Source organism: Pipistrellus hanaki, assembly GCF_964339955.1.
Source record: "Pipistrellus hanaki genome assembly, chromosome: 2".
NCBI classification, from domain to species: Eukaryota; Metazoa; Chordata; class Mammalia; order Chiroptera; family Vespertilionidae; genus Pipistrellus; species Pipistrellus hanaki.
The window spans coordinates 146916195-146940897 of NC_140504.1; the positions used below are offsets into that span (position 1 = coordinate 146916195).

The 24703-nt window shown below is 37.8% G+C and overlaps 1 protein-coding gene across 9 annotated transcripts in view; it reads left to right on the plus strand.

Annotated features, from left to right (window-relative positions):
• The window catches only part of ZZZ3 (zinc finger ZZ-type containing 3), an 88818-nt gene that overhangs the window by 33219 nt on the left and 30896 nt on the right, over positions 1–24703 (plus strand). For 3 of the 9 annotated variants that reach the window (XM_084872138.1, XM_084872134.1, XM_084872135.1), the window contains exons 3-4: positions 445–598; positions 6212–7761. The exons of 3 other annotated variants lie outside the window; for them this stretch is intronic. In XM_084872138.1, coding sequence (XP_084728264.1) covers positions 6263–7761 — 1499 coding nt within the window. In that variant the 5' untranslated portion in view covers positions 445–598; positions 6212–6262. The remainder of the gene's footprint in view (positions 1–444; positions 599–6211; positions 7762–24703) is intronic. 3 more of the 9 variants (XM_084872136.1, XM_084872137.1, XM_084872142.1) reach the window with 2 other exon arrangements.

Genomic DNA, 24703 nt, shown 5'->3' on the forward strand with positions numbered 1-24703 from the left:
TTGGTTGATTAGTTGGTGTGTATAACCTAAATTATTTTTCTTGTTCAATTCCCAGTTTTGTATATGAAGGCCAACATTTGGGAAAGGCTCTAGAATAAAAATTTATAGGTTTTGTATTAGGACTCATATCATGGGTAGTCTTTGGGTCATCTCCAAAAAATACTGCCTGAGATTCTATTGATAGATAACAAACTGAGTCAAAGTTTGACTCAAACTAATATTGAGTTGTAAGGATTTAGTACATGTTAAGCTTTTTTTGTTGTTGTTATTGGTTCCTAAAGATCTTTTCCAGTTTCTTAAGTATCTCTGAGGCTACAAAGTCACCAAGAAGTACTGTGAACAGATACTCTGTTACCTGCTATTTCCTCTTATTATAGAAGGAGTATATCTATTAGCATAAGTTAATTTGCTTCTTTAATTTTTTTTCATTATTTTATTTTAAAGAAAGGAATTTAAGAGGTTCTAGTATTCTCCATGGCTGAAGCTGAAAGTCTGAAACCCTGATGCTTAAGCTCTATTCTAGATCATAGCTCCAACTCCTTCAGGATATAAGGAAAAGAGATAATATTTCCACAATGATAGATCTTTGGTTGTACAGGTAAGTTATTTAGTTTTGCAGTAGTGAAGAAAGATATCAATAGTTTGATTTCTTTTTTTTGAGGGGGAAGCTTATTTGTCTATATTCTGCATGGAAAATTATATAGCTCTTAGGAATGTGAGGCTATAGGGAATGGGATGGGGATGAAATATTTTCTCTCTCTTTCCAATAAATGAAGTGACTAATACATTGCAATCTTTAGAGCATATTTGACCATCTATGTATTTTTTTATTCAAGGACATTGTGAAATTTCTTTACTTTTCTTTGTTCCCAATTGTCGCTTTAAGTGGGTATTCATTCAGCTCTAATCTATCCATCTGTCATCTATCAATCATATATCTGTTTCTCTTAATGGGAAAGAGGAGATCCTTTTATGCAAGGCAATACGTAACAGAGTTACCAAGCTTCAGAAAGATGAATATTAAGAATAAGTTGAATTGCGTAGGTGGTTCCCAGGTTTCACTCTCCTACTTTTAACCTTACAGGTTCTTTTAATCTGATAGAAATAGTGGTAATTGCTCAGCTGAAGAAATGTCTTAAAAGAATTGTGTGACAAGGATAGTCTGAACTATTATTAAACAGTTCATTCTTACGTTCTAAACCAGCGATTTTCAACCTTTTCCACCCCATGGCATACATAAACTAATTACTAAAATTCTGTGGCATATTTTTTTTGCTATCTGACAAAAAAAAAAAAAAAAAAAAAAAAAAAGTAATTTTGATTCATCTATACTGAACAGCTATTGTTTTGTTGGCTATTTTCATTTTTTAGTTTTACAATCTAAGGGAAAAGAAAGAGGTCAGTGTCCCTAACTAAATAGTCAGGTTTGAGTGTTATAAAAATTATTTTTCTTTATTTTTTCATCACCATTTATCCCTCTTCCTTCCCTGTTCTACCTCTCCCCATTCCTCCCTTCTGTTATCACCGCATAATTGTCCCTGTCAATGAGTTCTTTATTTTTTTCTTTTTTTGCTCAGGCTCTCTACCCCCTAAGAACTGTCTATCTGAAAATCGCTCTTCTAGACAGAAAGAAAAATAATAATATTCATTATATTTTTCAGTTGCTCTTGCTCTTTTTTGCTTTTCACTTTGGTTTGTCTACCTGGTATCATGACCAGTTTCTTGAAAATTGTTCATTCAATAAAACTAAATATTATTGTAATAAATATCAGCCAGAACATTGTTGTTAATGGAGAATTGATTACCACCAGTCCCTCAATCCCCAAAATTAACTGTACTACTTTGATAATTATAGTGGGAGCAAAAGGTTACAAGCAGTATCTTTGAAATATCATCTTGAGATTTCTTTTTCTTAAGTAAAGGTGATAGCTGGAGTAGTGTTGCATTAGGAGGACCATTTTAGTTTAATCTTTTATTATTCCTTTCAGTTCTTATTGATGTACTTCTGATGTGTTCACAGGGGCAAGAAATTTATGATATGAAACATAGCTAATTCTGTTTTAGAACCCTATTAAATTTTAGATAAAAGTACATTCAAATTGGGGGAAGAGTAGTTCCAACAGAAAGTAAATGGTTGAGATATGTGGAATTTGGGGTAGGATTTAGGGCTTAATATGAAAGGAGAGGCTGAAATTTGGTTGGTAGCTGCTCTTCTCAGATAAGCCCTCCAAAGGTTGAAAACTTTATGAGGGTACAAAAGAGAGGAAGGGAGTCAGTTTAATTCTAATGATGCATTACATTCTTTTCTCTATTTTAGAAAGTGGCATCCTATTCATTAGCGGTGGATAACATATAGGGAAAACTTCTTTCTAGTTGCTAGATTGGGTTTTGCTTATATGAATATGTTAACTAACAGTTTCCTTTTATTCTAAAACTAAAGATTGAATTTTCAGTTCCAGTAGGGTGCTGGCTAAGGATTTCATCTTGTACCTCCTATTTTGTTACCTAGCAAAAGTCTTTTCTGAGATACTGTTTTATAACTGAGTTTCTTTTTGTTCCCTTAGCAACTTAAATTTTGTCAGAAATACAATTTTGTGCTCCAAAGAAATTCTCTGAATTTCTTCAGTAACTGTATTATGCAGCTAAAATGAAGGAAACAATTGCTTTAGTCTATAATACTTTGCTTAACCATGGCAAAATAATGTTGAGATTTGGTTGAGATAATTAGGACTTCCTTTTGCCCCTTTCTGGTCACTGAATTTTGTACTCTGTTTATCAGGTAACTACGGAAAATGTATGCCTTTATGTATGCTTGTCCAAAGTAGAAAAGGAAAGAAAAAAGTTAGAACAGAAGAAAAATCATGAGAGGGTAGAATATTAAAACATTATTTATCTTGCATGGGCTCAGTTGGGTATTGTCCTATGCACTGAAAGGTCATGGGTTCAATTCCTGGTCAGGGCACATGCCTGGGTTTTGGGCTTGATCCCCAGTGAAGGTATGTGCAGGAGGCAGCCAATGGATGTTTTGCTCTCATATTGATGCTTCTCTCACTATTGTCCCTTTCTCTCTCTTTAAAAATAAATAAATAAATAAAATATTTAAAATATCATTAAACTCTAGTTCTCAGAATTTTAAGCAATTTATTACCTTATGTTAATTTCAGGCAAGAGATTTTTACAATTCTCTATTTGGTGCTTTCTTTGCCAAAGAGATTATGGCTTTATTTATAAATATTTTTATTATTGGTAGCAAATAAGGAATCAGATAAATTAGTCTAATTTAGTTTGAAACTTGATGACACTGTTATTTTAATATAATACTGTCTGTTTGTAGTAGTCTTAAGGCCCTGCTTCTCAAACCCTCAGAGATATATGAATTACCTAGGAATCGGATTAATTGGCAAGTCTGGAGCGGGGCCTAACAAGCTTGCAAGAGATGCCCATGATGCTGGTCCTCAGGCTACACTTTGAATTGCAGAAGTTTGAGATACCAAAAGGTCTTTGTTATAAAACCAGTTCCACTTTAATTATCGCCCAATAGCACAGGATTTGAGAACTATAAAATTTGGACTTCATTGTAATTATTGAATGGAATAATAACATTTTTAGTAAAAGAAACAAAGGTTTAATCTTTCCTATTAATCAGTGTTTTGATCACTGGATGGTAGAGGAATAAAATAGGCCCTCACATGTGGTGTTTTATATAGTACTATAGTACTTCTGGGTGCTACTACTACTAATATGCTTATTTTATTAAGGACAACATAGGGATTTTGCTCTCATTCAGATTAACATAGAAAGAAGGGCTAGGAATGCTCATTGGAATCATTTGTGACTTATATGCCCTTACTTGGCATCACATTTTTTAAAAAAAAGTATATTTTATTGATTTTTTACAGAGAGGAAGGGAGAGAGATAGAGAGCTATTATAGAAACGTCAATGAGAGAGAAATATTGACCAGCAGCCTCTTGCACACCCCCTACCGGGGATGTGCCCGCTATCAATGTACATACCCTTGACCGGAATCGAACCTGGGACCTTTCAGTCCGCAGTCCAACGCTCTATCCACTGAGCCAAACCGGTTTTGGCACTTGGCATCACATTTTAAAAAGTAAAGATTACCAGGTTTTTTTAAAATGTGTGTTAGGTGTTACTATTTTCATTACTATATTTGAGCCATAAATCATGAATATAATCAAATTTGCATCAATGATATTTGCATTTTATAATTCATTTGTTTTCTTCGTAAATTTACATAGGTATTTAATATTTAAAAATTAGTCACCTTTAAGATTGAGAGGTCCAAGTTTGGGTATATGAGACAAATAAATTTATATTAAATTTTTTAGTTTGTGCTTTTTTGAAACATCATTCAAAATAAAAAATTTTTGTAATTAAAAGTGGATATTTATGGGTCATACACTTTATTATATGTGAATAAAAATAAGAGAATGTAATCTTAATATGATTTAACAAAAGAGAATTACATGTCAGGTTCCTCTAATGAATCCCAAAACTGTAAAAGTTTACTGTGAGAAATGTACTTCTAAGTTCTGATTGGCATCCCACACTTATTCATGTGATTGATTTCTAGAACAAATTTTCATGCTTTAATCCCAGAACTGGTTTTATGGTTCTTGTAAAATTTTTAAAAATTAATAATTAGAAATTTAAAAGTATGCTATACTCTGAAACAAAGCTACATTCAACCAACTTAAATATGTTATTGGGTACTTTCTCACTCAGTTCATTTGCCAACAGGCAGGAACAGCAAGATTTGCTTTTAATGTTTCTCTTTTTGTTTGTGATAACAAGTTGCTGTGCATTCTGTGGTTCTTTATAACCTTTCTGTTACATACTTCCAATTGAGATAAAGAACATTGTATTTGATTTGCGGGGAGTGTGTGTGGGTGTGTGTGTGTGTGGGGGGGGCGTAGAATGGCATTTGGGGGATTAGAGAAAGGCTGAAGGATGGCAGACAGGAAGAGGGAGAGGGGGGAGGGACACTGTGAAACTGTACCACAGGCATTTTTGACTTATTTTCCTGTCTATCCAGCACTCCAGTTAGAAGTTAGACAGTGAAGTGGCAAAGTATCTTATGGAAGCTAAACATAGGAGCAGAAGAATGGAGACTTGAAATGTTAACAGCTCCTTTATTTTGCTCAGTGAGAGAGCCTTTGGGAAATAACCACTAAACCCCTCAAAGTTTTTTTCAGTTTTCCTCATATTCATCTTAGGAATACCAAGCATTCACACCAGAAAAAGCTCATCTCCCCAATATGCTTTAAAACTGTGGCATACTCGCATACATAGGAGTTCAAAGAAGGAAAGGATGGGGTTATAAGTATACTCCTGATTTCTTAAATGCAGTATTTGCTTCAGGGGCTTCTTTCCTTAGTTTTCTAATCCTCTTTTAGAATACTGTGTTTCACTTGCTAATTATGGCTCTACGTATAGGAACTAGCGAGGCTTGGTTTTTCTATGTTTTGCCCTTAGCCCACTGCAAGCTAAGATTGTGAGTTCTATCAATCTGCTTCACAAAAAAACATTCTGCTGCAATAAAAATTTTTTTCATGCCATGTAGTTTGTTATCAAAGGATTTGACCTGAAACTCCTTGTAGTAAGAGTGAATTAAAAGAGCAGTTTCTATTTTAAAATATTTAAAAATATTCCTTTTTATTTCCTGGGAATATTTTGAGAAAACATGAGAAATGATTGGGATAGTTTTTTTGATAGCTTCTACATAAATTCAAGATTATTATTTTAATAACCAAGATGAAATCCTGTCTTTGAGAGAGGTCTTTTCTGGGCCCTTTGTGCCCAAGTCTGAGAGGCAGATACACAGTGAAGCAGGTTAAAATCTAGAGTCCTGCCCTGCCACTTAGCTGGGTGGCTTTGGATAACTTAAAATGTGTGGCTCAGTCCCTTCATTTGTAAAGTAGGGATTGATAATAGCACCTATTCTAGTTGTTATGAGATTTAAGTGAGTTAATGTATATAAAGCATATAGAATGATTCCTGGAACATATCAACTGCCATATAATGAGTGGTTAGTTATTATTAATAGCATTTAAAAAAAATGTTAATAAATTATGTCAAGTAATTTGTTAATATTGGCTATACTTGGATTAAAAAATTGTGGCTTTATACCTTTGTTTTAGGAATATTAACTATTACCTTTTTCTCATTATTTTGTTTACATTTTTGAAGGTTTCCCAATGAGTGGATCATGATGACCGTATTGTAGGGACTTGCCATAGTATGGCTGCTTCCCGATCTACTCGTGTTACAAGATCAACAGTGGGGTTAAACGGCTTGGATGAATCTTTTTGTGGTAGAACTTTAAGAAATCGTAGCATTGCTCACCCTGAAGAAATCTCTTCTCATTCTCAAGTACGATCAAGATCACCAAAGAAGAGACCAGAGCCTGTGCAAATTCAGAAGGGAAGTAATAGTGGGAGAACTACTGATTTAAAACCGCAAAATACTCGAGAATCATGGGTAAGCCCTAGGAAAAGACGACTTTCTTCAGAAAAAGATAATATAGAAAGGCAGGCTGTAGAAAATTGTGAGAAAAGGCAAACAGAACCTGTTTCACCAGTTTTAAAAAGAATTAAGCGTTGTCTTAGATCTGAAGCACCAAACAGTTCAGAAGAAGATTCGCCTGTAAAATCAGACAAGGAGTCAGCAGAACAGAGAAGTACAGTAGTGGACAATGATGCAGATTTTCAAGGGACTAAACGAGCTTGTCGATGTCTTATACTGGATGATTGTGAGAAAAGGGAAATTAAAAAGGTGAATGTCAGTGAGGAGGGGCCACTTAATTCTGCAGTAGTTGAAGAAATCACAGGCTATTTGGCTGTCAATGGTGTTGATGACAGTGATTCAGCTGGTGTAAACTCTGATGACTGTCAGCCTGATGGGAACACTAAGCAAAACAGCACTGGTTCCTACCCATTGCAGGAGAAATCAGTAGCTGAAAATGGGGATTCGGACACCCGCACTTCAGTGTTTCTTGACAGTAGGAAGGAGGACAGTTATATAGACCATAACGTGCCTTGCACAAATTCTGAAGTGCAGGTCAAGTTGGAGGACCACAAAAGAGTAACTGCCTGCCTGCCTGTGGAGCATGTTAATCAGCTGACGACTGAGCCAGCTACCGGCCCATTTCCTGAAATTCAGTCGTCTTTAAGGGATTCTGAAGAGGAAGTAGATGTGGTGGGAGATAGCAGTGCCTCAAAAGAGCAGTGTAATGAAAATACCAACAGCGCCCTGGACACAAGACTTGAGAGTATGCCAGACTCTGGAGAACTGGACCCATCTTCTGTTCTAGACGGTGTGTCAGCTCAAACGATGTCTTTAGCAGAACCTCAAGAACATCGATATACTCTGAGAACTTCACCTCGAAGGGCAGCCCCGACCAGAAGTCCCACGAAAAACAGTTCTCCTTGCAGAGAAAATGGACAACTGGAGGAGAATAATCTGAGTCCCAATGAAACAAATGTAACTGTTAGTGATAATATAAGTGAGTCTCCCACAAATCCTGATGAAATTTCTCAGAATAATAAACGGATATGTTGTGACTCTGAAAATTATGGGAGTGAAGGACAAAGTAAGCCACCCTCGGAGGCAAGACTCAATATTGGAAATTTGCCATCTGCCAAAGAGAGTGCCAATCCGCACATTACAGAAGAGGAAGATGATGATCCTGATGTTTATTACTTTGAATCAGATCATGTGGCACTGAAACACAACAAAGAGTATGTGTAAATATGGTAACCATGAATTCTGCTTTGTTTATTATTCCCCAAGTTTTCAGTACTTGTAAATGTCTATTCTTAGCATTTCTTTTACAGCTAAAAACTAATGCTTTAGCTGAAGTTTTAAGTTTAACATACATAATTTTTTCATCTCATTAAAAAAAAAAATCTACCAAAAAAAGAAAGACTTTAAAACTCAACTTTTATTTTCTCAATGGCAATATGGTTTTCTAGTTTTGGTACTTCAACATGTCTCAATTAGAAGTGACATGTAGAAACTTGGTTGATGATGTTTTTGTTTTTAATAAGTTTTATGTCATTTGACTTAATTTATAAAATTGGAAAAGAGTTAGTCTGCTCTATAATTGACATAGAGCATTTGAGATTGCTTTTACCTAATTCTAAGTTATAAGGGAGACCGTATCTTAAAATAATACTAGTTCTTAACCTTCATGATAAAGGTACTTTTTAAAATAAAGAATTCAGAGTTCCAAATTTATCAGTTTATCTTAAATTTCCTTTGAAGAATTGGAGCTAATTATGTCTAAATAATCCTGAAAGGAACTGTTAACAGTGTTTACCATGTATCATACCATATATATACCATATATATACCATAGTAAAAGACAGACATATATATATATATATATATATATATATGTTAATCATCTTTATTTTACAGTGTAGGCTTTTGAATTAATATCACAATCAGATTATATAATCTATGTAAAAATACTGATATGAAGAACCTTTGTAATGTTTTTTGTTGTGACAGTTGCCAGATAATGGTATATAACAAAACAAAGTATCAAGTCTTGATTGTGGAACATAATAATCTTTTTGCCATGCATTACAAATAATTCATATTTGCATATGGTAATTTGGTAGCCTTTTAGCATAGGTCTCCCTTCTGAAATTTTGTAAGTAATATTTTAATATTGGATTTGATAGAGATACTGTCTCTGAGCATTTTATTCATTATTTTTGGAATGCTTTAGCATTGTCATATATTTGAAATGTTTGAAGTCCAATTTGAGAAAGAAAAACAGCTCATAAGAGTAGAGTTGTTTAACTACAAGTGAAGAAAGCAGAGCATAAGTCTTAGGGAAATACCAAAACTCAAGAAATGTGCATTTTTACAAAATTATATTCTGCTATTTCTAGTTTTTCCTTTTTATTGGTTCTTTGGCAAAGGAGATACTCTCTTAAGGCTTAGCTGGTTATTGATGATGAAAAATATTTTCCCACAAATTTATTAATGTTACTTTTTGGTAAGAGCTCCCTTCATGATGATTCTGAAGGATGATGTTCCTGTCCAACAGTTGTTAAAAAATGATGTTCCATATTCCTAAGTCTTGAGAATGACATCATTACAGTTTTGTGAATTTCTAGAATATTCAAAGTCCTTTGAATTTCCATAGCAGTTGTTTTATTATTAGGACAGTGTTCTCAAATTAATGCCTCATTGGGTGACTTTGGACAAAAGGAAATAACTTCTTTTTTGCCTTGTTTCAAATCTTTTGAAATAACACCTTTTGACATTTCACTCCCTCCCCTGCAAAGAAAACACATTATGAGAAAGGAGAAGAGGGAGCATTTTGATTAATATTTTGTTTGGAGATAATTTAAGGTAAATTGGGAGAAGGTGTTTGATCATATCAGATGTAATCTATTTCAGTAAAGCCCTGTTTCTATGCTTTTTGTCTAGAGCCAAGAGATGGTTGGATATAATATTGGCTCTTTTTAACCCAAATTGCCATTTTTAAAAATAGTCATTGTTTTTTTTATTTATTTTTATTTTATTTTTTTATTTTTACATATTTTATTGATTTTTTTTTGACCCCCTCCCTCCCTCAAAAATAGTCATTGTTAAAAATAGTATTATAATACCTGTTTAAGTGCTTTTAAATCTCAAAAACATATTTCTGGCAGTTTAAAAATGTTAAAAGTCCCTTGAGGTAAAGGGAAAAAAAGACAAGTTGGGTAGATGGTTTGCTGTTCTGTACACACAGATGTACATATACCCATCAAGTATTTTTCTTCTCATGCTGGAAAATTTCTGCAAATAATTGCCTTTTGAAACTAGGAAATGGGCATTGCCCAGCATACACAGAAGAATCTCTACCACTGCTGAATGAGTACTTCCTGGTGGCCAGTTTAAGAAAATACATATATGTTATTAATAGAAAACAGTGAGCATGGCATAATTCTTTGTCTGGAGCTAGCAGGACAGAGCTCTTTATTCCAGTTGCAACTATCTTCTAAATTAACATGGATTATTTAATCAGCAACCTTCTATCCTATCATTTAGCTAAAATTTATCCATCTTGTTTGTAAGGATATCACATATAGGGTCATTTAAACACTTCTAAATGACTGAAAAGATACTGTGGGTAGAGTTTTATCCTTAGACCGGATTCTTGGTAATGAGGCTATAGGCCAGTGAAATGAATCTGCAGATGTTCTAGGTACTTGTACCCTGTTTCTTCTCTTCTCCAGGACATAAATCTACAGTGTGCTTTTATATATTTATTTTTCCAAATGAAAAACTCCTCTATAAGCAAGGGACTAATGAGTATCTTTTTCTCTGGCAAGAGTCCAGCTGTGTATTATTTTACCAGATGTGCCTTCTCAAAGATTAAGGGGTGGGGAATCAAAATAAATATGCTTCATCTCAAATGCTTTGATCTCAAGGTTGATGAAATATGTTATAGTGGTGGATAATACCTAGTGACTCCCTTCTTGGCCTAAGTGGTCAGACTGACTGAGATCATGTACTTCACTGTGGATTGCCCTTTCTGTTTGGGAATTGGCTTTTTGCTGATTTTTTGAATCAGAAGAATGGAAACTGATCTCTAAGTTTGAAGTTCTGGCTCTAGGGAGAGCAAGTATGGAAGAGTTTATAGGCCCTGATTTTTAACATCAGAGCTTTCTCTTCCAATTCAGAAGATGCTCACTGGAAATAAATTTTCAGATGAAAATGTGATTTGCTCTTTTGCCTCTGAATTCTCATTGTACAAGAATATTTTTAAAAATATATATTTAAAGGACCTTGGAAAGCTTCATTTAATGATGTTGTAACCTTTTATGAACCAGATAGAGGGTGAAAAGCCTTAGGGTTTCTAGATTCTTGAGGTCTTGCAAAAGGTTAACTCGTTGATAACATTGCTAATGTTTATACTGGCAGGGTCAGGAGATAAGGTGATGCAGGCTGGGCCGGGTGCTGGCTGGGCCTGGTGAGAAAGGAACAGACTTCGGATGCTGCTGCCCTTGGCGCCCTGCCACCCCACAGTTCCCTGCGCGGGGGGTGGGGGGGTGGAGAGGGTGGGGGGGCTGCCATGCCACTACCGGAAGCATGGGGGCAGGGATGAGGGGAGGAGCCAGGTGAGGTTTCCATCCCCAGTTTGGTATGCGCAGGAGGCTGGAATGCGCAGGAGGCAGCCAGTCGATTTTCTATCATCATTGATGTTTCTATCTCTATTTCCCTCTCCAAAATCCATCAAATATATATTTTTATTTTATTTCTTAAAATATATTCTATTGATTTTTTACAGAGAGGAAGAGAGAGGGATAGAGAGTCAGAAACATCGATGAAAGAGAATCATCCATCAGCTGCCTCCTGCACACCCCCCACTGGGGATGTGCCCGCAACCAAGGCACATGCTCTTGACCGGAATCGAACCTGGGACCTTTCAGTCCTCTGGCCGGTGCTCTATTCATTGAGCCAAACCGATTTCAGCCAAATATATTTTAATATATTTTATTGATTTTTCACAGAGAGGAAGAGAGAGGGATAGAGAGTTAGAAACATCGATGAGAGAGAAACATCGACCAGCTGCGTCTTACACACCCCCAACTGGGGACATGTCTGCAACCAAGGTACATGCCCTTGATCCGAATTGAACCTGGGACCTTTCAGTCCGCAGGCCGACGGTCTATCCACAGAGCCAAACCGGTTTCGGCCAAATATATATTTTTTAAATACAAGGTTTTTAGAGGAAGAAAGGTAGGGCAAGGGAGCTATTAATGGGGTCATTTGAGATCTTGCTCACATTTCAGATAGGATAACATAAGATGGTCCTCAAGGGGTGACAAGTGAGGAGTGGCAGTGGATGGAGCAGGGCACTGTGGGCTGAGGAACAGGCTGTAATGAGTGGGAATGTCTGTGCAGTGACATTGAGCATATCTTGGGGCCATCGCTAGGATCATTCATTCCCAAGAGGTTTTGATTCTGGATGGGAGGTGAAACACAGAGATCAGCAGGCCTTTCTTAGCCTGCCCTAGAAGATGATGTGGGCTACAGGAGTGGGCTGCACTGCTTCCCTACAAATGTAAATATGCACATGGATTTCAGTTACACGGCCACATTAATGCCCAGCCAGTGCTGGTGGCTGTGTCCTGCCACTCTCTGGCTGTGCTGCGGTGCTATTGGCTCGGGGCGGGTGTGTGTGTGTGTGAAGCCACGCTGCCAACCGCATGCAGTACACAGGAAGGGGCAGGCAGGAAGCCAGAAACTGGAAGTCGGAGCTGAGGCGGCCTGGCAGTGCTGTGTCCGCCATGGAGCTGGACAGGGAGCAGCTGTTGGTGCAGTCGGCTTTGGAGTTGAAGGGGCTGTGCTTCCTGCATGTCACCGGTGAGTCCCCGTGAGCCTGCGGTGCACTGTCAGGCTAGGCAGGGCCAGGGGAGGCCTTTCCCTGCTGGAGCCATTCTTCTCATGGGCTGCTTTTTTTTCTTTTCCCCCAATTTATTTATTTTTATTGGAAAGCAAGCTCTGGGCTTGCAGTTCCTGAGATCCATGGGCTATAGCATGTACCTCCAGGCCTCACTGTGCCCCCTTTCCCCTCCTCCTGCATTGAGCATCTGGCCCATGGTGGTCAGTGTGAATCATAGTGACTGGTTCCACCGGTCTCTCTGGTCATTACGCTGTTATGGTTGCTGGGATTTTATTATATAGGACTAGAGGCCCAGTGCATGAAATTTGTGCACTTGGGGGAGGTCCCTCAGTTCGGCCTGCACCACTTGCAGTCCTGGAGCCCTGGGGATGTCCGACTGCCAGCTTAGGCCCGCTCCTGGTGGACATCCTTAGCAGTCGGACATCCTTAGTGCTGTTGCAGAGGCGGGAAAGGCTCCTGACACTGCCGCTGCGCTCACCAGACATGAGCCTGGCTTCTTTGGGAGTGCACTGACAACCAGGGGCAGCTCCTGCATTGATTGGTCAGTGCGCATCATAGTGACCAGTAGTTCTGCCATTTGATTTGCATATTAGCCATTTGTTATATAGGATAGATAATAAGTATTCATTAACAATAAAACCCATCTAAAGCATTACCATTTATTTGAGACTTAATAGAAGCTTTAGCATTAGGAAATTTATAAGTTTTATAGTAGTCTCAAAATATATTTTTACCCATTTCTTTTTTTTAAAATATATTTTTAATTGATTTTTACAGAGAGAAAAAGAGAGGAATAGAGAGTTAGAAACATCGATGAGAGAGTACATCGATCAGCTGCCTCCTGCACACCCCCCCACTGGGGATGTGCCCGCAACCAAGGCACATGACTCTGGCTGGAATCGAACCTGGGACCCTTCAATCCACAGGCCGACGCTCTATCCACTGAGCCAAACTGGTTAGGCCTTTACCCATTTCTTAAGCAGACCAGTATACCACATCCACTCAGGAACTGGGGAGAGATTATAGTAGGGGGATGGAGGTAGGTATAGAAAGGTGTTTTTTGTGATCAGGAATAGTAGTAAAATGATGTTTTTGCCTGGCGATATAAAATGACAGTTCGATTGTTAATACCAAACCCCAAAGAGAATGTTACTATATTAAAAACAAGTGTACAAAGTTTGATATGATCAGTATGTTTTATATGGTTTCAAATACATTTTTACAATCTAGAATTTTGCCATTATGCTTTAGAAAGCATACAGAATGATAAGAATTTGGTTGGGATTATCTTTATTGAATTGCAAGTCTTGAAAGAAAATGAGTCCTTATTTATTTGTGTGTCTGTCCTAGTATTTAAAGATTTTCAATAGAAGATATTGTTCAGCTTTCTCTATATAAACATATTTTGAATAGTTGCTAGAAGTAATTTAAAAATGACAAGACATGTCTTATGCTTTTGAAATTATTGTGAAACTACATATTATACAGATAGTTTAACAGATATGTAGCTTGTCTATAGTTGATGTGTGTTGTTTATTAATTAGTTTATGATTAGAAATTACTAGCTTGTTTATACTATATGAAACTTTTATATATTTGCAATTCCAGAACAGAAGGTGAACTTTTTAGATGTTATAGTTATTGTTTTTTAGAATGTGTGATCTAAAACTCTGGAGTAGGGAAAATATATGACTCTTGAGTTCATTGGTAGTCAGGATTTTTTCTAGATGATCATGCAACTTTTATAACATCAACCACAATGCAGTTGCATTCAGCTTTCTTTTTTTTATGAAGAAAAACTCAAGAAGTCTGTGAATAGATTTAGAAAAACAGGCACTAGGAAAAAGTTGAAAGGTCATCTTTTAAGGTTGATTGCCACAAAAAATCTGGAAAAACAAACCATTGTTTGAAGGAAATGTGGATTAAAAAAATTACTGACACATACTTTAAAAAATTCACTATGAAAGCCTTTGTATGGTACTTCAAAAGGTATTCAATTTAAACACAGCTGTTAAAATCTAGTAACCAGTATGGAACCTCTTTAGGTTATTTTAAAAACTTACAAGGGAAATAAAATAGAGGTAGTGAGAGCTTGTTTTAATAAGAGCTTGTTGGTTGCAGAAATCAGAAACCCATTCAAAGTATGTTTTAAAAAAATTATTTTAAATAGACAATTGATGAATATCCAAGGTCAGGAAATAAAATCTAGCCAGGCTTCAAAAGGTTACAATCTATCACTATTTAATTGCTTCAGCTTCTCTAAGTGCAGTGTAGACTTGTTTTTCTCTTTTTACTAATGTTTTTGCACACTTTTCTTTCCCCTGATAAGTTCAGTTTGCAATTGGCGATGACTTTCCCCCTATGCTTATCCTGGTCTCAAATCTACATGACCTTTCTCCAGAGCCTCTTCACATCCTGTAAAGCGAACCTGGTTATTGGCTGTTTTGTAGATTGACTTACCTTGGGTCAGGTTTCCATTCCCAGCAAAATTATAAATGGTCAGAGGTGGAGTTGTTGAGGGAAGGGGAGGAGAAGTCAAGTCCATCTTAGAATGTTCTTTCACAAGGATGTCTTCCTGGAAAGATGGGTGGACTGTGAAAATACGCCCAGTACAGACCATTTCATGTTTTGGGTCAAATTGTATTCTTGACCAGTCAGTTGTCTATAAAATGGATAACAGAAACCCTTATTCATTGCTGGTGGAAATGTAAAATAAAATTGTGTACCCATTATAGAAATTAATTTGTTGGTGCCTTGATAAGTGAAACATAAAATTACCATATTTATTTTAATTCTGCTGAAAAGAATTAAAAACAAGCATTCAAATAAAAACTTGCACACACATGTTCCTGGTAGCCCTTTTTATAGTAGTCAAAAGGTGGGAACAATTCAGATGTCTGTAAATGAGGTGGTATTGTTATAATGGAATACTATCTATAATAAAAGCAAAATATGCTAATTAGATCAGACATCCTTCCAGACCTTCTGGATGAAGCTGGGGCTATGAGGGAAGCCCGGGTCCTGGGTGCCTGCTGGTGGCTAGAGGGAAGCGGTGCCAGAAGCTGGGGGAAGGAAGGCCTACTCTTGCATGAATTTTGTGCATCGAGTCTCTAGTCTATCCTACCTTATAAAAGAGTAATATGCAAATTAACCATCACCCCATTACACCCACCAGCCATGCCCACCAGCCAATCAGAGTTTGCAAATAAACCCAAGCAAGATGGCTACAGCCACAGAGAGCAGGAGGGAGTCTTAGGTTTCCCAGGCAAGTAGGAAGCCAAGCTTTCCGCTTGCCCTTGCAGGCCTAAGCCTCCACTCAAAGCTACAAAGTTTCAATTATAGAAGGTAAACAATCCAAACAAATGGCAGCGGCCATGGAGCAATCAGAAGGCTTGGCTCCGCTCCAGGCTACAAAGTTTCAGTTGTAGAAGGTAAATAAGTTCCAGATACCAGGGCCTCCACTTGGGTTGCCAGGGGGCGTGGCTGGCTTGCAAACCATCACAGGCCCCTCACTCAGGCTGCCCCACTCCCCAAGAGAACCCCCACCCTGATCCGGGACACCCTTCAGGGCAAACCAACTGGCCCCGACCCATACACCAGGCCTCTGTCCTGTTTAATAAAAGAGTAATATGCAGATTGACCATCACTCCAACACAATAGCTGCCCCCATGTGGACACAAGATGGCCACCACAAGGTGGCCAGCAGGGGAGGGCAGTTGGGAGGGACCAGGCCTGCAAGGGAAGGCAGTTGGAGGTGATCAACTCTGCAGGTGAGGACAGTTAGGGGTGACCAGGCCAGTAGAGGAGGGAAGTTGGGGGACAAACAGGCTGGCAGGGGAGCAGTTAGACATCAATCAGACTGGTATGGGAGTGGTTAGGGGGTGATCAGGCTGGCAGGCATAAGCAGTTAGGTGCAATCTGGAAGGCAGGCAGGCAAGCAGTTAAGAGCCAGCAGTCCTGGATCGTGCGAGGGATGTCCGACTGCCCATTTAGGCCTGATCCCACCCCGGGCTCCATGCACAAATTTAATGCATTGGGCCTCTAGTATACATATAAAAGCTTAAGTGACGGTTTGACCGATAGCTACGACATGCACTGACCACCAGGGGGTAGATGGGCCAACTGGTAGATTAGCTTGCTGCTGGGGTCTGGCCAGTCGGGACTGGGCAAGACAGGCTGGACACGCCCTGGACAAATCTATGCAGCCCTGGACAAATCTGTGCACCGAGTCTCTAGTTCAGCCATAAAAACAAATGAAGTACATCTACAACATAATTGAATCTTGGAAATATTATGCTAAGGGAAAGATGCCAGACATGACAGGTATTTATATAAAATATCCAGAATAAGCAAATTTATAGAGATAGGAAGATTAAAGGTTGCCAGGGGCAGATGGTTGCATGCATTGTGAGTACTAAACATTGCTTAATTTAATTTTATGCTTTAAAATGGATAAATGGTTAATTTTGTGGCATGTGAATTTTAATACAGTAAAAGGAATGCCAAAGAAATGTATGGGTGAGGTATATGCACACCCGGGATGCTTGAGATAATCCCCTGGGAGATAGGAAGAAATACTACTTAATGACTCTTCCTCATTCTTAGGAATTTCTCAGATTCTTTGTATATATTTATAATACATGTAGCAAGTATAGTAAAGCATAATTTATAAGTAAGTATGCATTTATGAGAAGCATTTGCCACAAATTTTAGGTTTTTTTTTTTAATAGCAGAGGTAGTTTGTGCAAGAAAAAAAAAATGATGTTTTTATCAAGGAAAAACATTACTGAGCCGTCATTACTTTTTTGCCTCAGTATTTAGAGGCAGTATTTAAAGATAATACCAGATTATCTCTTGAAGTAGACAGGTTATCAAAACCTAATAATATATTTAGAGAAACTGTAGTGCTCAGTTGGCATTTACTTAGCAGTCCTGAAACTAACTTGGGTTAGCTAAATTGTGTGGTGTTATGATTGGACATTTTAAGTATCTTAAGTTCCTAAGAACATCAAAGGGTTCTTGGGGATTAGGGACTTGTGACTATTCTTCATACTGGGAAGCTGGGAAGCCAGTAGTACTAATGATAATAAATACAAATACTGAGCATTTAAAGAGAAACTAGCTATTTTGAGGAAAGGAATTATAATGTTTTTCAAGGGCAGGGATAAGAAGCATGCCTGGCCAATTAATGAGAATTATCTAAGAGGTAACATAAAAAGAATTGAGAGTGTATAATGTCTGTAGACTTTAAAGCCCATGGGAAGCTTTCATATTACTATGGTTATTTAAATGTGATTAAGAAGAAATAGTTAATTTGAGGGGGCCTGTGACTTGCAGGTATTGCATAGTGGTTATATTAGGTAGCATGCGAATATTGATTTACTAAGCTTTATTTTATTTTTACTTATTTATTTTTAAAATTTATTTATTGATTAAGATGTCACATATTTGTCCTCAAACCCCCATTCCAATCCCACACCCCTCCCCACTCATGCCCCCAACCCCTTCCTTGACCACTGGTTAGGCTCATATGTATGCACATGAGTCCTTTGGTTGATCTCTCCCTTTTATCTCCACCCTCCCTTTGAGGTCCAACAGTCTGACCCATGGCTCATCATCTCTGGCTCTGTTCTTGTTCATCAGTCTATGTTGTTCATAGCAGTCAGCAGCTGTGTATCACTGCAGGTTGCCCAGGACCAAACCAGAGAGGGTTGGACCTGCATTACCACCATTTGTCCACCACCCAGAACTGAAATATCATTGCTGACATGTATACTAAGCTTTATTTTAAAACCAAAAAGAAGTAGAATGTTCTTTCCCTAATAGATATTAGATCCTCACTTTGCTGGACTCAGGTATCATTGCTTAAAATGATTTGTAACTCACATTTTTTTTTTTTTTAACAGTTTGCAAAACAACCTCAGTGGCAATTCTTTTTGAAGGACATTTACTTTTAATTAAGATTCTTAATCAGGCCCTGGCCCATACTCAGGTTTCAGGTTCAATCCCAGTTGGGCGATGTATGGGAGGCAACACTCTCTCACATCAATGTTTCTCTGTTTCTTTAAATCTGGCCAAAAGAAAAAAAGATTCTTAATCAAGTTTGGTATAGAAATATGACATGGAGAAATATATGTTCTTTGTGTCAAAAAATGAAGTCTAGCCAAAACCGGTTTGGCTCAGTGGATAGAGCGTCAGCCTACAGACTGAAAGGTTTGATTCCAGTCAAGGGCATGTACCTTGGTTGCGGGCACATCCCCAGTGGGGGTGTGCAGGAGGCACTTGATTGATGTTTCTCTCATCGATATTTCTAACTCTCATCGATATTTCCCTTCCTCTCTAAAAAAAAAAAAAAAATCAATAAAATATACTTTTTAAAAAAATGAAGTCTACATATATAAAAGCCTAAACGACCGTTAAGACCAGTTGACCTAAGGACCAGTCGCTATGATGTGCACTGACCGCTAGGGGGCAGACACTCAATGCAGGTGCTGCCCCTTGGTGGTCAGTGTGCTCTCACAGCAAACCTATGGTCGGCTGATCTATGGTCCCTCGCCTTGGACTGGGCAAGAAGGCCCTGATCAGCCCCCATCACACGCCAGGCCGAGGGAGCCCATCTGTTCACAATTTTGTGCACTTGGCCTCTAGTTATAAATAAAGCAACTGATGTTCTTTCATCTTTCACTAACCTGAACTAAATGTGATTCATAAATTTGGGCCCGAAAAATTTCAGACCAACTCTAGCCATCTTGTTTCTTAGGCTGTGAATTTCTTGAAACTAGGTGCCAAATTTGCTGTGTACATGATATAGTTTCTCCACATTGATTTAATCATTGCCAAACTTTTTAAAGATTCTGAATATTTTGTGGATTTTTCTCTCCTGTATCATTTTTTTAATCACCATAATATGAAATTCTGTGAGGATGGTCTATAAATCATACTATTTATAGACCATCTTCACTGATTATATTGTGTAATTCTGCATCTATTTAATTTTGAATGATCCCTGACTATTTCAAGTTCATTTATTGTGGTGGTGGGATAGCCAGTGTTTTGGCTAACTAGAAAGAAGGCTTCTTTGAGTTATTTGGTCTGCTGATTATCAGTTGTGATTGCCGAGAGAAAATGAAGAGGGAGCAACTGGGCACATACCTGTGGAGGCTGTGCTGGCTCTGGATGCCTAGGCATGTCTTCACTCTTTCCTGTCATAACGTGGCACTTGCTTCTAATTTAGGATAAAGATACGGTAGTTAAAAAGTCATTTAATTAATGGGTGACTAGGATCAATTTAGGGTTCAATGGTGGGAGTCATCTCCTAGGAGTACTAGTGGCAGAGCTATTTTGCTAATTGTCCATCTAATTTAACCTGACTTTTATCTTTCTCTTAGAAATCGGCAGTACAGCAACATTTTTTGTTTATTATTATGATCTACTAAAGTAATGTATTCTAACACTTTACATTTGGTATGATGATAATGGCTTCAGAGGCTGTTTTTATCCCTCTCAGTTGATAAGTGTAAAAACCTAGACCAGAAAAGAGTATGTTCGAGATTTCAAAGCTTGTGGAAGGTTTGCCACTTGTTACATGTGTCCTGACTCTCAGGTCAGGATTTCCTATCCTTGATTCCTTATAAGAGTTTTAAATCATTTGTATTGTTTTCACATATCAATTTTGAAGGATTGTTAGTAAAATTTTATTATCCCAGTGAAGAAACTATAAAACTCTTGTTTTGTTTGTTTTTTTAAATGGACCTTATTTTTTAGTACACTTTTACTAGGTTTACCGAAAAATGAAGAAGTCCAGAGAATTTCCAAATATCCTCTACCCAGTTTTTTCTATTACCGTCTTACGTTAATACATTTATTATAATTAATAAACTGGTGTATATGTCCTAATTAATGTCCTTTATAATAAAAGGATAATATGCAAATCAACCGAATGGTGGAGCGATGGATTGCTATGATGTGCACTGAACACGAGGGGGCAGATGGTCAACGCAGTAGCTGCCCCCTGGTGGTTAGTGCACTCTCACAGGGCAAGCGCTGCTCAGCCAGAAGCCAGGTTCAAGGCTGGCCAGCGCAGCAGTGGTGGCAGGAACCTCTTCCGCCTCTGCAACAGCGCTAAGGATGTTCGACTGCTGCCTTAGGCCCGCTCTCCACGGTGCTGTCAGTCAGACATCCCCTGAAGGCTCTCGAATGGCAAGAGGGTACTGGCTGGGCTGAGGGACCCCCTCCCCACCAAGTGCACCGATTTCATGCACTGGTCATCTAGTCTATATATTTAAAAAGTTAGCGACCAGCAGAAACTGGTTAGGCTCAGTGGTAGAGCGTCGGTCTGCGTACTGAAAGGTCCCGGGTTCGATTCTGGTCAAGGGCATGTACCTTGGTTGCGGGCATATCCCCGGTAGGGGGTGTGCAAGAGGCAGCTGATCGATGACTCACTCTCATCGATGTTTCTAACTCTATCCCTCTCTCTTCCTTTCTGTAAAAAATCAATAAAATATATTTGAATAAAATAAAAAGTCAGCGACCAGAAAGCCAGAACAACTGGTCTGGTCACTAGGATGCCCACTGCGGCCAGGGAACTGGCCTGATTGGGGGGCGGGACCAGCCAGCCATCCTCCTCTAGCCCTTCCCCTGGCTGGCCCCTCCCCTGATGGGCCCCCACCACCCCAATCGGCCAGCAGCCACTCCCCCCAGCCTGCTGCACCCCTTTCAGTTCCCCAGGTGATTTCTTTTTGTTAGTAACTTCAGAGAGAAATGCTATTAATGTATCATGAATAGGAGAGACTCAATCCCTTTTTAAGTACCTTCCTCTCAAGAGTGGCATGCTTCTCACTATGGGCAGAGCTGATAAACTCGGGTTTTAGATATAAGTCTTGTAAAGAAAACAGTGATTTAATGCTTTATTTATGTATACAATATAAAATGAATCCATTTTTAACTCAGGAAGAATCTGTAATAATGAGTGGCCAAGGTCGAACAAGTGTTTTACAGTTTTAAAATGTTTCACCTGGTAAAAAGCATTTTGCGCAGTCATTTATCTCATCCATTGTTAATTTAAAGCTGAGGAAGCTAAGACCCAAGCTTTAATGACTTGAATAAGGTCCCGTAGTTACTGGTAGAGCGGGGCTTGAGCCAGGTCTTTTATGTGAAACTAAAAGTTCTAGAGGAGTAGAAGTGATCTCTGTAATATTTACTTCCTCAAAAAATCTCCCTTAAAAAAATTGTGTGATATCTCATGAATGTGACAGTAATGAAATATTTACATACAGATATAGAGTAATTATGAAATCAAATAGTTTATAATTGGTAAACCACAGTCCAGGTTATGAAATAAAATATTGACACCCCTCTAGAAGTTCCTGGTAAATAGTTCCTCAGTTACTCCCTCTTCCTCTTCTCAAAGATAACCACTATTTTACTGTTTCAAAATTACTCTTAGCTATTTTATAATGTTAAACCTCCCTGGCTGGCTTGCTCAATGGTTAGAGCATCTGCCCCAGAACCAAAGGATTGTGGATTCGGTTCCAGTGGGTCAAAGGCATGTAACACCATTGCAGGTTTCCTGACATGTGGAGGCATGTGCTGGAGGCATCTAATCGATGTGTCTCACATCGATGTTTCTCTCTCTCCCTTTCCACCTTACCTTCCGTTGTCCTAGAAATCAATGGAAAAAAATATCCTTAGGTGAGGATTAAGAAAATAAAATAAATATAAGGTTAAACCACCTATGTGTGTGTTTTAAATAAATTTTTAGTTCAGTTTTTACACACTACTACTTTTACTCTGTTGTAATACATTGTTTTTCATATTCAAGTGTATTGATATAAATAGATGTAGTAAGCTTATTTTCATTGCTGCACAAATACCACAGTTTATCCATTCTGCTTAGGTCATCATTTAGGTTGTTTCTGGACTTGGGTTATGATAAGGCTATTAAAATGTATGTTGTGTGTATTCAACAGTTTCTTGAGGTTATATACTTACGTTTGGGATGTCTACATATGGACATCTTCAGCCTTTTTAATTAATTACAAACTGAGGCATCCTAGTCTTCTCTAAGGGGGCTATTTACTTCCTGTTTACTTTATTCCTTGGGTGTAGCTCTTCAGAATCCCAGGCCAAAGCATAGGCGGATTTTCCAGAGCCTCTATCTTTGGTTCGTCCTGGACCCCAGCTTTGATCTTCTACCCTGTTTCCCCATAAATAAGACAGTGTCTTATATTAATTTTTGCTCCCAAAGATGCGCTAGGTCTTATTTTCAGGGATGTCTTATTTTTCCATGAAGAAGAATATGGTACACATTTATTGTTAAATGAAAATAAAGGAAATTTATTACCTGTATATGGTATGGTAGTATGGTAGTTGTCAACACAAACCAGACAAACTGAATCCTACAGTATCAAGAATTTACTCATTTATTCAATGACAATCATGTCATCATCTTCTGGAACATCATCATAACAATCCAGTTCCTGAATTTCTTGTGACTCCATTTCTTTCAGAATCAGTGGACCAAATCTCTCATGTTTAGCCTAGGGGGCCTTATTTTCATGGGGATGCCTTATATTTCACTCAGAAGGAAACCTGTAAGTAGGTCTTATTTTCGGAGGATGTCTTATTTTCAGGGAAATACGGTACCATTTAAAGCACGGCCTAGCCTCTCAGCCACCTCTTCTGGATCAGTAAATTGCTGCAGGGCAAAAATGCCACCAAAACTATTTTAAGGTTGGTTTCCACCTTCTCACGGTTCTTGACCTGTTAATACCTCATGATTCTCTTAGCTCCTTGATTCATTAAAAAAAAAAAAAAAAAAATAAATATATATATATATATATATAAAATAATTTTTTTTTCCAGCTTGTCTTCAATGAAGGTTTTGTTCAGAATTTACCTCGTCTCCATTTTTAGGAACTGGAAATTGGTTTCTGTTGAGCTTTTCATTTTAATTATTATATTTTTAAAATTGGAATTTGCTTCCTTTTCAAAGCTACATATTCACTCTTTGTAGTTTCCTACATACTCAATTTTTGTTGCTGCTTATTCCCGATAGCTATTCTTAAGCTTGTCTTTTATTTTTATTCTTTATTATTTGTGTCTTGTTTTCTTGTGTGCTTTTGGTAGTTTAAAAATGTGAGCTGTTCATTTTCTTTGGAAAATTATTTATTGGTTGTTTTTGAGGCCTACAATGGAAGACCATTTGCTTCTGTGAGTGTCTTGGCAGGGGATGGCAGTGTTTGAACCAGTCCAGAAGCACCGCTTTAAACTACAATAGTCATGGCTTTAGTCTTTTTAGGCCACCCAGATAATAAGATTTGGGCAGCAGATACATATAAGGACTGCCTTTTTAGGGCTGAAATTTTTACCTGCTTTTCGCCTCAGTTCCAAATCGGCTGTCCTATGGGATGGAAGTGAGAGGTAGGTAGGGTTTCAGCTTGATGGAAGAGGGTCTCCTATTAGACTACCTACCTTGGTAGCCTTGTTTTCTGTACCTTGGCCAAGGGAAATAAAGGCAGTTGAGCTCCAGCTTGCATGGTTCAGTAACTGTCCTTAAGCCCAAAGTTTTGGGTTCAATTTGACTATCCCAATTTATGCCCCCCTCCCCCCCAAAATCTTAGTTTATTATTGGTTCTTCCATTCTTTTAAAATAAACAAGTACATGTTTTTTTTTCTTGTTTTCAATTCAGCAATTTTAGTTATTTTTAATAGTATTGAGCTTTATATCTGGAAAGACCATATCAGAAGCTGAGATACTAGTTTTTCTCTTTAACACAGAATATCATAAACTGCTTTTTAATCACCCTCTAATGAGTTCTTTATTTTCATAGAGAGCAAGTGATCATTTGTGAATTATTGAATTCATAGATCACATAGTTTCAGTTCCTTCATGAAGAAAGAGAAAATATCAATTATACAGTTTCTATTTCACCAAATAGATACATTATTAAATTGTATGCTACTCACATCAAAATTGTTCAATCATGTATACATATATAATGAGCTCAGTATTTTGCAAAAAAGACAAATATCACACTTGATTAAAATTGTGACATAGTTAGATTGAGGCATTTTATCCATAAATTATTTTACACTGGTAAATTGCTAGGATGAAATTTGTTATAACAAATCCATGGCCTGATTGTTATTCTTTTTTTTAAAATATATTTTATTGATTTTATACAGAGAGGAAGGGAGAAAGATAGAGAGTTAGAAACATCGATGAGAGAGAGTCATCGATCAGCTGCCTCTTGCACACCCCCTACTGG